The sequence below is a fragment of the Aulonocara sp. 'chitande type north' Nkhata Bay genome, linkage group LG5 (assembly GCF_057382095.1).
Source record: "Aulonocara sp. 'chitande type north' Nkhata Bay isolate Kocher_YH1m ecotype deep benthic linkage group LG5, A_spYH_male_GT1.1, whole genome shotgun sequence".
In the NCBI taxonomy this organism is placed as follows: domain Eukaryota; kingdom Metazoa; phylum Chordata; class Actinopteri; order Cichliformes; family Cichlidae; genus Aulonocara; species Aulonocara sp. 'chitande type north' Nkhata Bay.
In genome coordinates, this window is record NC_141348.1 from 30648942 (window position 1) to 30662544 (window position 13603).

General features: G+C 40.3%; 1 protein-coding gene across 1 annotated transcript; it reads right to left on the bottom strand.

Annotated features, from left to right (window-relative positions):
* Window positions 1-199: 199 nt before the first annotated feature.
* osgn1 (oxidative stress induced growth inhibitor 1) lies at window positions 200-13353 on the bottom strand. The gene is made up of 8 exons (XM_086292989.1): window positions 13193-13353; window positions 7387-7449; window positions 6254-6390; window positions 5979-6170; window positions 5621-5712; window positions 4580-4779; window positions 4029-4372; window positions 200-3921 (listed from the first exon to the last, which is right to left on the bottom strand). The coding sequence occupies exons 2-8, from the start codon at window positions 7442-7444 to the stop codon at window positions 3343-3345; spliced, it is 1602 nt and encodes a 533-aa protein (XP_086149115.1). The 5' UTR covers window positions 7445-7449; window positions 13193-13353; the 3' UTR covers window positions 200-3342.
* Between the last annotated feature and the right edge of the window lie 250 nt (window positions 13354-13603).

The window sequence follows — 13603 nt, forward strand, 5'->3', positions numbered from 1 at the left end:
AAAGTAAAGGAAGTCTGTACTTTTGCCATCTGTGATAAAATGTAAGATGTAATGAACTACTGTTGCAGTGAAATGACAATAATTTGTATGCATAATCATAAAGATCTGATGCGAAATTATTTGCAGATATGTATTTTTTCCAAGTTTAAAAAGACAAAAAAGCAAGGAAGGTCCAAAGAGCGGGACAAACACATTTTCATAAAATCTGCTGTTTAATAAAAACCATGGCACAAATACAATGTGGAAAAAAATTGAAGTTTTACACAGATGAAAGTTATCGATCTATAAATCACACAATTTTGTGATTTAAAAATAACATCTAAAGACAACCATGTGATTTTACTGCATTAGAAAAGAGACATTCAGATGTTTTTACTCTGCTATGAAACAAAATACTAAGCCATGAATAATGAGTCTTAAGGCACTGCTGGCTCATATAGATCACAGTTCAGTATACAAGTCAAAAATACCTAATTGATGGTGACAACACCAACTCTGTCTGTAGAAATATTTAGCCAATAAATACATTAGTAAACTGACCAAATACACAACACCAAATTAAGTTTTTGCATTAAAAAAAAATCAAACTTATCATCTCTTCGCAACTTTTCAGAAGCAGTCGTAAACGCACAGATGTATAGATGTTACGTTGTGCTCTGTAAACTTATGAACTTAAATATATATATAGTAATTTAATTTATTGATAAAAGATGTTATCTGGATCCAGAAATCTTTGTACCATTTAAACTACAATATTGCACCACTAACTCTGGTTTTGTCATTTCTTGTTTAAATTTTAAGCGCTTAGCAAAGAAACTCTAGTTTTGTTTTTTTTTTTAAAGAAATGTTAGTACATATACTAATAAGAAGCTCAATCTAAATGCAAAAGACTACAGCGATGGTATAACAGGCGTTATTTTATAACCCATGAAAACAAAATCAGTGCCAGTCAGTTTGCAGCTAAACATAGTCACCTAAAGAAGAAACACGATTTCCTCTTTACTACTTTCAATCTGAAGTTGAATTGCATATTTGTGGCATTTTTTTTTTACATGTTAAGTGACAAGTTTAAATCAGGCTGTCTGTACAGTGCATCAAACTAAAAAAAAAAATCCGAGCTCTTTAAGTCGATGGTAAATGTTTTATTCTTTCTTTAGTATTTTAGCTTTTCTGCAGGTGGACTCCTCAGTGTTTGCAGACAGCTGTTTAGCCTCGACATGCATCTGTCTGAGGGAGTAAGGTTAGCGCACAGCCAATAGGAAAATATACGCAGCCTGTGCAGGGCCAATGGTTATGTGGATCTTGACACGCTAAGAACACTCCTGTAAAATATATTCTGAATTTCAAAAGCTTTCTTTCCTGGATAACCCCGTGAGGTCTAACCCACCCACCACTTTACAGACATTAATTAATCCTGATCCTAAACAAATGGAACAATTCCAAGAATAATTCCTCTGTAAAGTTTTTTCTTTGAGACCAGACTTTATCCTTGTCTGGGAAACAGAGCCTGTATGCTTTTTAGAATGTGTGTTGGTTTGGAGCCTCGCTTGGTACCAAGCTAATCACAATGTGCAAAACCAAAATTTACATTCAGATAGCAAGGCCTGAAAACAGTGTTTCAGGTACTTGTGATTGCCAAAGATGAACTCGGAGGGTTAAATAAATTTAAGAAATTTACAGCTTCAACAAATATTAGTATAAAAAAACAAAACAAAAAAAACCAAAACATCTTTACTGCATATAGTTAGCTTTTTGATGCATGGAAAATTTCTTTTGAACAGTCAATGTGAGGAAGACATGGAAACTACCGGCCATCTATATATACATAAACTACAATCTCATTACATTAAACCTTATTTGCAGTGGAAGTAATACTGAAAAGAAAAAAAAAGTCTTTAGAAAAAAAAATGTATTAACAAAAATGCACAGGTGAGCTGTTGCATCCTGATTAAGCAAATCAGACTTTGTGTGGTGAAAACATTTTAAAGTGCACTGAAGAAATCCACATGTTGGTAGATTAATGTGTAAATGACATTCACTGTTGTACTACTTCAATACAAATAGGGCTTAAAATAGTTCTCACTCACAGTGAAGCCAAAATCGAATGTTGTCAAAGCTTCAGATTAAATGTCATCACCGACAGAAATTACAAAAATATTCTGAGTTGTTCTGTTTTTGTATAAAGTAGAAAATATTTTTATACTTTAGGATGTAAAAAGATACACAGATGGGTACAGTTACAGCTTTACATAGAAAAACGAGAGGTTGGCGGGTTCAGAAAACAGCAAAACTCAATATACAAACAATATTGTTAGTGTTACAAAATTAAATAGGACAGTGGCAATAACAGAATAAATTATTAGCTATGGAAACATGTTCATTATCCTCACTGTAGAAAAGGCTGAGGATGAGACGACACGTGTCGGTTTGGTCACATATGGTGCTGCTGGCTGATTAAAGTTTAATCAGGTGGTTACTGTAGTGAATAAGGCTCTCAGAGTGTCCAGAAACTCGAGCTGTCAGGACCACGTCACTCAAGTTTGTCCCCAGTCAGTCTTTAATAAACTCTCTGCCTTGCTCAAGTCTGACTTTCTGCTTCTTCACGTCAGTTTGTGTCCTCGCAGACATGCAAAGGTAATGACTGGTTATTCTGCCGCAGGGTACATTGGTGCTTATACTGAATTACAATTACTAAAACAAAATAATCAAGGTAAGGTGTAAACCTGAATATGGAATTATGCTCCTAGTATCTGGCCGGCAGGTGTCCTGAAACGGGCATTTCATGTAATAAGAGCATATACAAATAAATCCAAAAATGACTATTGAGATGAAATTAATAGAATGGGTCTAATTTAAAGGAGCGATTGGAGATCATTTGCATGATTTGACCACTAGGTGGTGATAGGAAAACATTTGACTGGTTCCTCTTTTTTAACTAAATGTAAAAAAATTTTTTATTTATAAATAAAATTTATGTTGACGTAGTGATATCTACCTATACAATTTGATGGGGACAACACAAACAGACCCCTTGTCTGTCCTCCACTGCATCCTTTGACTCATCTCTCTATCTCGCCTACTTACAAATGCCATCTGACTCTGGTGGAAACAGTGCAGCTGTTCTAACTGCCTCACATCTGGAGGCTTTTCTTTACCTAAGAAAATCAGAAGTCTTCAAACCAGTGCGAGTGCAGTCAGAGCTCACTTGCTGCCCGTTTCATAGGCAACTAATGGGCGACAATGACCTGACCTATGGCGTTTGAGTGTGGATTCCTCTGTGACATCACAGATTTGTGGTGATTGGTTGGTTTTCTTCAGTTTAAAAAAATAAATAAAAATCTGCTACACATCCACAAGGCAAACCTCTGGATCTGCCCGAGTCTGTCTGTCCACACATCTGTCCATTAGTCTGTCTATGCTTAGCTCGCCTTCTCCTTTTTCTGCCTCTTCCTTCTGTCTCTTGGTGAGGTCACTCGCGATAGCCAGCGCTCCTCCTTTTAGGAATCTGACAAAGTTCTCTCCTACAAGCGGCCCCATGGCGTACATGCCTGGCCCGTTCGCAGCAATCACCCTGTTTGTAAACGGGTCCACCTCAATTGGGTTCCTCCGGCATGAGATGGGCTCCTCAGGGTTCATGCCAAGCGAGCGCCCGTTATTGTCTAGAAAGGAAAGATTGGGGTGGGCGCCAATCAGAACCAGAGCCTTAGAGACCTGAACCACCGTCCGCTCGCCAGCGTCTGACTCTAGAACGCACTTTCGGTCAGGTCTGAACTCGACAACCCTGTGGCGCGGGAAGCTCAGGTAACCCGGGTACCGGGGGAGAGAGGAGGAAGAAGAAGAAGGGTTGGAACGATGAAGATTCTGCGTATGGTCCTGTTGTGAATTATTGCGTTGATGCTGTTGAGTCATCATCTGGTGAACCTGGAGGACAAAGTACAGAACAGAGGTTAGGCGATTAAAATCCTAGACGACCCGGTTCAGCTGCCATGACGATCAGTCAGGAAATTGAGTGGCTCTGCTCTCCTCACCTTGTGGTATTCTGGGTAGAGCAGTTTAGGCAGCTGGTTGAAGATGAGCTCTGGGTCGTTGACTGAGCGTCTGAAGGCGTGGTAGACAGGGGTGTTGAGATGGTGGGTGGCAAGTACTGCGTCGGCTGCCGTAAGTCCTGCCCCCACCACCAGAACTGGGTCTGACGACTGGTCGAGCTCACCGCGAGCGATGGCTGCCTCTAGATCCCAGAATGAGTGGCACACGAAGGGCAGGGACTCGCCCTGTGCACCGAGTCTGGCCGGGATGTCATGCGTGCCCGTCGCCAACACCACATTGCGTGCTAACACGGAGAAAGGTACCTCCTCTGAAAGCGTGGAACCATCTAAAAGTAGGAGAGAAGAATCAATAGGTGAAAATCGGCTTTACTGAGAGGCTGCATGAAGTCCATATTAATATGATTTTGAGCAGTGAATCAAGCAAAACTACTTTAGTGCGGTCCTAGAATCCTAATATTCAGCTGGCAATGTGCTTTAACACTTTATAACACAACAAATCTTAACAGTGATCAAGAGAGTTTCATTCACTGTACCTCCAAGCTCTTCCCCCTCTCTCCGCTGCAGTCCTGTCACTCTCCAGCAGGGCGGCGACCCCTCCTGGCTGATAGGCTGCCTGGTCACAGAGGTGGCTAAAGTCCCACAGGCAAAGTTCTGCTCCAGGGACATCTGGGAAACGTAGTGCTGGTAGTAGGAGGCGATCTCTGCTGGTGTAGCACGGTCATTTCGCACATTTCTGTTGTGAAAGAAACACGAAAATACATTTGGATACAGGTTAAACACGTATTTGTTTACAGACACAGGACATGAAGACGAGTATTAGGGATCAGAAAGAAGATATTTACTAACGAAGTTTTGATTAAAAAAAAAAAATCTGTAAATGAAAGAGTTGTTGGGGCGATATTGAAACACAAGTCTGAGTGTGGCGCACAGAAATTAAAGACCACTGTTCTGCTGCTATGGTCACAAATTGCTATTTTATGTAAATCAAGTGGGTCCAGCTGGGCTGAGTCATTTGAAAAACAAATTAAAGAGTGTGACGCATGAAGATCAATGGCTTTGTTCTTTTATTTCTCTGCTCAGCTTACTCAGAAGAGTACTGTAACTGTATTTTCTTTGTGGTAAAAAACTTATTAATTTAGGCCTCCAAGTCTTAATTTCATAAATTTTCATTACATTATCAATTTATTTTCATTTATATGACCAATACATCTCCTAAAAGTCATTCTTGTTCTTAGCAGCCTCACTGCAATGACAGCTTGAGTCTAGTCTTAATAATCAGGGCTGTGGGGATTAAATCCAAGTATAAGCTAACTACAAGAGCAGCTCCATCATTGAAACTCAAACCCCATTTAGCTTTAGGTTCTCAGCTCGTAAACATAAGCCCGGGTGGTCAAGATTTGTTATTAATAAAGGTAATCAGATAGTATTTGTCCACTGTGGAGACATCTTTTTGTACACAAGCCTCTCTGCCAGGAGCTTTATTACGGTTGAAAACTTCATGAACCCTGTTGAGTGTTTAAACAACACGTCGTACACGCTCTGTACACAAAGTGGCGGTTTTATTATGAGCAGACCTGCGTTTGTCTCTCATCCAGTCCTTCAGCTTCAGCCCGGGAAGCTCCATCCAGTTAGCCAGGCTCAGCGTCAGCATGGAGCCCTCCATTGCCTGCACACAGCACACACATTGTTAACACTTTTGTTATTCAAATCCTGTTTGCCTTCTATCGCGTGCACATCAACTTCTGTGTGTAAATAAGCAGCTGGCAAAACATTTTTTTTATGTGTTTGCTAACCATATCTACTTTACGATCGAATTCAGGCCATCTTATAAAATAACATTTTATGATGATAAGGACTAAACAGACGACTGTTTATCCTTCTGCTTACACAAAACAGAATGGGTTAGCCTTTAAAACCTATTCTGTAACTTACATGCCAGGCTCCTCCAGGTGGTCCCTTCCCCAGCACCAGGTGGGGAATGGCACGCTCTGGCTCGTATCGCCATTCCAGCGGAGAGGTGTGGTCGAATCCGAAGTCGCTGTCTGGCAGCAACAATGAATCAAAGAGCACCGCTACGGGGTTGGACGACCGCCCTTCCAGCCCCTCGCACAGGTACTCCAAGTCCTACAAAGGGAGCATCTGTGAGGCTCTGTTCACACTGCACTAATGCAACTTCACAACTTCACCGAGAAAAGAAAGACGTTTACCTGCTCCAGCAGCGACAGGTGAGGCTGCTCTGCCAGCTTGCTGTGCAGCAGGGGATTTGGATGTGATGCCTCAGGTGACAGGTAAGGGGTGTAACCTGATAACAGGTAGGACAGGCAGATGCCTGAGGGGCCATTACCTGAAAATAAATGAGAGGTAAGGTGGTGATTGGTTATACATTCAGAAAAAATGCAGTTTGGTTATTACCAATTTTACCGCACAGCTGAACACAGATCAGAAAAAAAAAGAAAAAGAAAATTTGAATAACTCAATTTAACTTCCAACAGAAACATTGCAAAAAACAAAAACAAAACCTGTCAATGAAAGGGGGACATTAAAGTCAGTGTGCTGCATGATCCAGGGGGTTTGGATACAGCACATACAAGAGGCCAATGATTCAGCAAAACCATGTACAACAGTTGCACAGTCAGGTTATCCCACTTTCAGCTCTCTAAGTAATCCAACTGAACCTTTTTTTTTTAACACAACAGCCTTTGCTGATGCGAGGATTCACTCTGATTTTTTTTCTGTGAATCATTAATCTGGATTCATCACTGATTCATGGACAGTAAAGCTCTTCTTTTCCATTAGTGAGCTGTAATGCTGCAGGAGTGTTCACCTGAACCAACAGTAGAAAAAAACCCCATAAGAAAGCCAGCGTTTGCATTTATAACTGAAAATGAGGAAAACCACAGTGGGTTTCTTTTAAAGTATTGCATTGTTTGCCTCACTTTTGTGCAACATCTGCTTCCCGCTGTTGGCGAGTTCATCTCTTAAAATCTAAGCCATATTTAGCCTATAACCAATTAATACCTTGGCTAACTATTAGGCTATAAAGTGGAATCCCACAGTCATGCAAAAGACCATAGAAATGCAGACAAAGCAAAACTGGCACAACTCACTTTCAGAAGTATATTTCTTCTCATGCAGTTCCCTCTGAGCTCCATCACAATGATCCAATTTAATGTTTGTCAGGTTTATTTCAAAGCTACTGGCTAATGTTTAGGGTGTGAACTTCATTAGTAACTGCTGTAATAACTTAATCGAGCACACACCTAAACAAAGCTAATGACTGCTCCTTTGAGGTTTGTAACCGAACAATTAAAACTGCAGTTCTTCATGTGTGTTTTCTTACCAATGATCACCACAGGCAAGATGTCTCCAGGGAGAATTTCTTTGTCATGAAGGTCCATTTCAACTGCAAAGAGGAGAAAAGACATTTTTATACAAGACTGAGAAAGTAGTTCAACACAGTTAATGATTGTTGAGTCCAGTCAGCATTAACAATGGTGAGTCGAGTTCATTTTCATGTGACCTGTGACACACACATGCACACACTTCCCCTGCAGAGCCTCAGTTTGACATCGTAGCTCGAGATGGCGTAGATAGAGATATGACGCTGCCACATACACCATAAACCACACAGGAAGACAGTCTCTAGAGAGACTTCATGTGAAGACGCTAATTTCTTCCTTGTTTACTCTCTGATTTAATTTTTTTCAAACCTGCAAGTTTGAAGCTGTACTTTACTATTCCTGAGTTTACAAACAAGTCAAGACATTAAGGTCAACTCAGTACATCAAGGTCGGCTGTAGAGGAACTAGATCTGTTACACACAGCAGTAGGTCAAGTGCGAGAATCAGTTTTACAACTAAAACACATCCACTGTAAGTTTAGACATTAACCCAGGGTGAAAAGGCATTAAATCAAATGTAATAACTCACTCCGATCACAAGATGCTTAAAAGCCTGAGGGCACACGACCTGTACTCACATCATATTTTACCCCCACAACATGCAGCGCGCCTCTTTTCCCCTGTTAAGTTTAACTGTTGTGGATTAGATCAACAAATTTGGCCTTGGAGAGTCTTTTATTTGCTTGGAATTTTCTAAACACAAAGCTAATCTTTAAGCACTTTCACTCATTTTAATGTGCATCAATGTGTTTGCTTTGTTTCTAACTTCATTTATTAAAGGAACCAAAGGCCTCAAATGCTAAAATAAAAATCTGTTTGAAATGAAGAAACAATTCACACTTTCAACTTTTTCTTTTTTTTCTGAAAGGAGACCTTGCTGAGGATTTTTTGCACAGTTTATGTACTAAAGGACCACAAGCCAAGCGCCATTTAGTCTGATTGTATTCATGACGAGTGAGGCAACCTCTGGAGCTCACACGATTAAAAAGGGAAAATGTGAGTTTGGCGATTACAAGTTGTTTCATTAAAGCTCTGACTGGCCGTTTCAGGTGATACAAACAAACGAATGATATAATTTATTTTGAGGACTTCCAGGAAAGACTATCAGCATGAGACGATGTTGATTATTTTGGCCTTGCAGGTCTGACACTGAGAAAGGCTCAAACTGAGTGTTTTGTGATCAGCCTGACACAAAAATGTGACCATGAAAAAACAAAAAAAAGGAAATATTTGGAGGTAAAAAACAAAAATATTTGGAGTTCCATTAAATGAGAAAATCTTGTGTCCTTCAGCTGTTATCATGACCACGACAAGGAGGACGAAGCGTAGAAATGAACGACCGAGGAACTGATATTCAGGGAGGAACGTCTTACTTCGTATCGCCCCTGTGTTTACTGGGTACATGCCTCTCAGTGTGGTTTAAAATAAACATCAAGTCTGCTGGAATCTCAGTGTTTAGAAAAATTATTCCACAAGAAAAAGTGACAAATTTAACTCCCTTTTCCACCGGTCACAAAATATAGGCCTATATAGTCTAAAATTAAACAAAATTAGCAGAATGAATGAAAAAAAAAAAAAAAAAAAGATGGTGGTAAAAGAAATGGTCTCCAATACATCCTCATTAGAAGGAGCTCACTGCTCATCAAGTAGCTCTAATAAAGGTCTCACTCAAAGGGTCCCTGTTTTCTATCTTTAAGAAATATTTCAAATCTTTAATGCACTGGTGACAGGATGGAGGCTTTTTCCATTAAAATAAACAAAAAACAACAACAAAAAAGCACCAAACACCTTGCATGAACTGCAGTTTCAGCAGCCACAGAGGAGTGCCGCTGGTGTAACGGTGCCTTTATTTGTACCAAAACAGTGTGCAGTTACTTTTTCCCACCCCTGTGATGCAATGACCAGGAAATCTTTGCAAATATAGTTATTCATCACGGAAATGGGAGCAAGTCATTTTCCACATAGAAACTCTGTTTGTCTCTAACCCAACTCATTAAAACTTAACTGAATGCCCAATAAGTAAATTATGAAGCGTGGTGCAAGAGTGTAATGCATTTACCCCTTTGCAGACACTCTAGACAGATAGACAGACAACTGTAATATAGCTCATGATGTCAGCTAAGGTATGATGTTACTCATTTGCACAGACCTGCCCCTTTACATAATCTGCTAAGTCATGCTTACACGGGGGAAAAGAAAGTTACTGCAGGACATGGAGGGAAAAAGAGGATGACTCAAAACAAAAAACACAAGGTCAAGATAAGCAAAGCACTGAAAAGGGGCAAAGAAAAAAAAGAGGATTGACTGAACCAGAATCAGCGTGAAAAAGAAAAGTAGCTGCGAGAAAGATAGAGGGTTACATAATCCAGCCCAAACGGTGGCAGAGAGCCCAGTGAAGGCGGGCTGCACACACATACAGTCCATGAATAAATGAAGCCTAGTAGCGGTGTTTCCCCCTGGGATTGACCTGCGGGGATAATTACGCTTCCTTAATTTCTTTGGCACAAAATGCCAAAAGTGTTTTCCAGGGAAATGTGACTAATGTGCAGCACAGACGTCATTAAACACTTTATTTTCAGTGTTTATGCTTACAAAAAAGAGGACTTTAGCTACAGCATTAAATGTACCAAATATAACAGTTATGCCAAGTTGTTATCTCAAAAAAAAAAAAAAGCAAACTTAATGAGATGTACCAACTTCTGTGTATGGTACTTCCAAATTACTATAGTTTATCAGAGTAAAGAGTTACTCTTATTTTCAAATTAAACACTCATTTAAATTGTAATCTAAATATAAAAAGAAAACTAATGAGTCTGCCATGAGGTACGGTGCATGTTTGCTTAACTTCAGCACACCTGCAGTGATCTCTGGGTCATATTACAGTTATAAAAGTCATAAACTCTAACTGCGTCAACTGGATAAAACACAACTGACCAGTCATAGCAGTCATCATTCATGACCCGTGATACCTGACAGTATAGTCTTTTTTTTTTTTCATTAGTCATTGTGCCAAACACCCATTTTTATATTGGATGTTTCAGACTTACATGTTATACAAGTTCATTTCGGTATTCCCATTCCAGGTGTAATAAGAGGTCGTTTGGTATCAAAGCACTGGCCAAAGCAATATTGGCCAGTGAGACATAAAGGTCCTAAGTTAGACTACAAATACTGCTTTAAGAAGCTGGAGACGTGGTGGTGTTACAAGTAAGAAGTGCTTTTAACCTAAAACGGGACCTCGGTTTTACACCTTGATTTAATTATTATATTTTCCCCCAAAAGGAGGTTTCCATTCACCTTTACTGTCATCGAAATCCTTAATAAAATTAAATGTTGAACCTGTTTTGATGTTTTACTTTCAGTCCTTCTCTGAGAAGAGGCATACTTAAAAAAGTAATGAAGCAACTACACTTCCAGGTTGTGTATTTCCTTTACGGTAAGACTTATGTTTTTTTGTCAGCTGATACCGACAAATATTCAAATACTGTAAACCAGATATGTTTTATCACTACCTCTATCTCCCTATGTCTACCTGCCAAACAGGCTTTTCAACACAGAGCGTAAGCTTATTTTAAAGCATTTTTTGTTACACTTGCAGTAAGACTCATTTACTGCAAAGGAAAGTTTGTCCCGCCACAGGTGGCGTATATAATTAACTCAGTAACCACACAGCTATAACAATGACACAGCAGTTGTGTCTCGACTTATGTCAACTGCAGGTATGTGTGTGCAGTGTGCAGAGCCACAACAATATGGAGCCATGAAAGCCCTCATATTATTTTGAAACTACAGGGTGCAACTTCCTGTTAAGACTTGTCCTAAATCAGCTGCTCACCATTACATAATCAAATGTTTTGCTCATGCAAAAGACTCAAATCAGCAAATCGAAACATTAACTTAAAAAGCAGAAAACCTCCCACTTATTTAAAGACATATTTTAAATAACTGATGGCCCTTCGGGGGTGAAAATGAGGCACCATTTCTGATTTTAAACAACGGTCAGGCAAAGTCGTCTTTGCTTTACGTTTCTGATGAATGGTGCAAGCAAAGCAGTTACAAAAACAGGGGGGAAAAAACAAAGCGTTGGTGAGTTTCTCCTCTTTTGTGCCCCTGTGAAGCTTGAATCTCTATGACACTGGATCAGATTCTCTACTCATCAGGCTGCAAATATAGCAAAGGCTTATCTAAACTCTTATCCAACTGCTGCTGCTATTTTAATACAGGCTCTCAATCTGAGCCCCTTGATTTTATGCAACGCCCTACATGAATCTGTTTCTACCTGTGGAAAATACTTGAGAAATGCTCAATATGGCACCTGTGCATACGTCTACCTTAAAGCTTCCAGCATCTGGCCAGCTAATCCGCCATATGCACCTGCCAGACGGCTAATGAGATTTCAGTTATGTCTGCCTAGACGCCTGCTGCAGTCTGCAAAGTGTAGGGAGAACCAAATCGGTTCCTGTGCAGTATTGGAAACTAAAACACTAAACACATAAGTATTCACACTTCTTGATCCTTTTCAGCCAGCTGTCTTCTGACTAGCTCCCCCTCATGAACAAAAGGCTAAAACAATGGGTGGGTGGGATTTCTGTGTGCTGACAGCCAGTGCTGTGTGCCTGATACAATCTATTTGGTGTCATTATCATAAAATATCCAAGAGTGGGGTTGTCTGCAGTCAGAATTTACTGTACATACACTGACCTGTTTGTCAAATTTAACCAGGTGCAATATGAGAACATCACAGTAGCAGTACCTTTATGACAGAGCATAAATTAAAGCCCTCTTTAATTTTGTCACCTGTCTGTATAAACTAAACTCTTTTCCCTGTGTTACTCAGTTTCCTTCTAGGGATTTTGGCACTGGGTGTCCCGACAGCCCTCTGACCTTCCTGTCAGTTTCCTGTGAACTCTCAGCCATCACTGTTTTAGCAAAACCACCACCCACCGACTCCACCTCAAGATAAACATGCAACTGAATTCTAAAGCCGTTTCTATTGTTTCAGCACAGTGAAGCAGTTATTGACATTAACAACTATAAAACTATGTGCAAAACCCAAAGAACCAAAACAAATCATTCACCAGCTATTGTGTTACAAAATGTAAACTTATAAAAATATACTTTTCCTATAAAAATACTGTTTAGCTATGGTGTGATAATCTTTAGTATCCCTAAAATAATTTATATATTAAACTTAATGAAATATTTTCTACTTTTAATTGTACTAATATATATGTATTTATATATAGCTGTGTATAGGAAGCAAATGTGCTTTTAAAAAATTAATCTATAAACGTATCATTCTGTATTTATCTAAAGTTAACCACGCATGCTGTACCACGTGAATGTACATGATTCAGCATTGAGAGTACTTTTGGATGATGAAACTTTTCCAGGATTATGACGGACACTCAGATAAAGGGAACAAATACTTTTTTCCAGTAAAAATCCATTTTTTGTGCAGCACGTCTGCATGAGCGCTACAGATGTTATCTGCTCTGCATTCTTAAGGAAAACCCTAGAAACGTCTCTCCCCACGTTGCACTTGCACCCGCTCGGTCCGGTTGTGACCACCCACGCCCCTCCCCTGCCGGTCAGCTACGTGACTCACAGCTCCCAGCTCCGGCTGACAGGAGCCTGCCCTCACCATCTAACCGCTCCACGAACTCAGGACAATGACTCACGCCACAATGGATGCTCACCTAAATGAATGGATAAAGAAGAAAGATGGTGGCCTCGGGCTACTCACTGATTCGCGCCGGAGGTGAGGCTCTGTGTCCCCCGCGTGCTGTTTGAGCCTTTCAGGAGACACGAGGGTTTCACGTCTGTCTTCTGTTTCTGCTGCTTCTTCTCTTCTCTCAGTCTGTCATGTCGCGGCTCTGCCCCCTTCTTTTATAGCCGCCTTCTCTTTTCCCCCCCGCACGTGTTCAACGCGAGCCTCAAACTCCTGCGTCGTGCAGCACGTTCACTCGTTTAATGTAACAGTGCAGATGGCCCCTCCCCCGTCGACCAATAAGAATCACGCCTCTTTCCTAGACGCTGCCCCGGCTTTACCCCCTGAACGCCGCCATCTTTACGCTGCTACGTCGTCAGCATAAAGCGAAGCAAAAATCGTCTATATTGCGAGATGGAGAGAGACGACGACAGGATGGACTGGATT

Coding starts and splice junctions, on each gene's coding strand:
- osgn1 (XM_086292989.1), bottom strand. CDS start 7,444: ATGGACCTTCATGACAAAGAAATTCTCCCTGGAGACATCTTGCCTGTG. Junction 6,391..7,386: donor CTTGCCTGTGGTGATCATTG/GTAAGAAAACAC, acceptor ATTTATTTTCAG/GTAATGGCCCCTCAGGCATC. Junction 6,171..6,253: donor ACCTGTCGCTGCTGGAGCAG/GTAAACGTCTTT, acceptor CTCCCTTTGTAG/GACTTGGAGTACCTGTGCGA.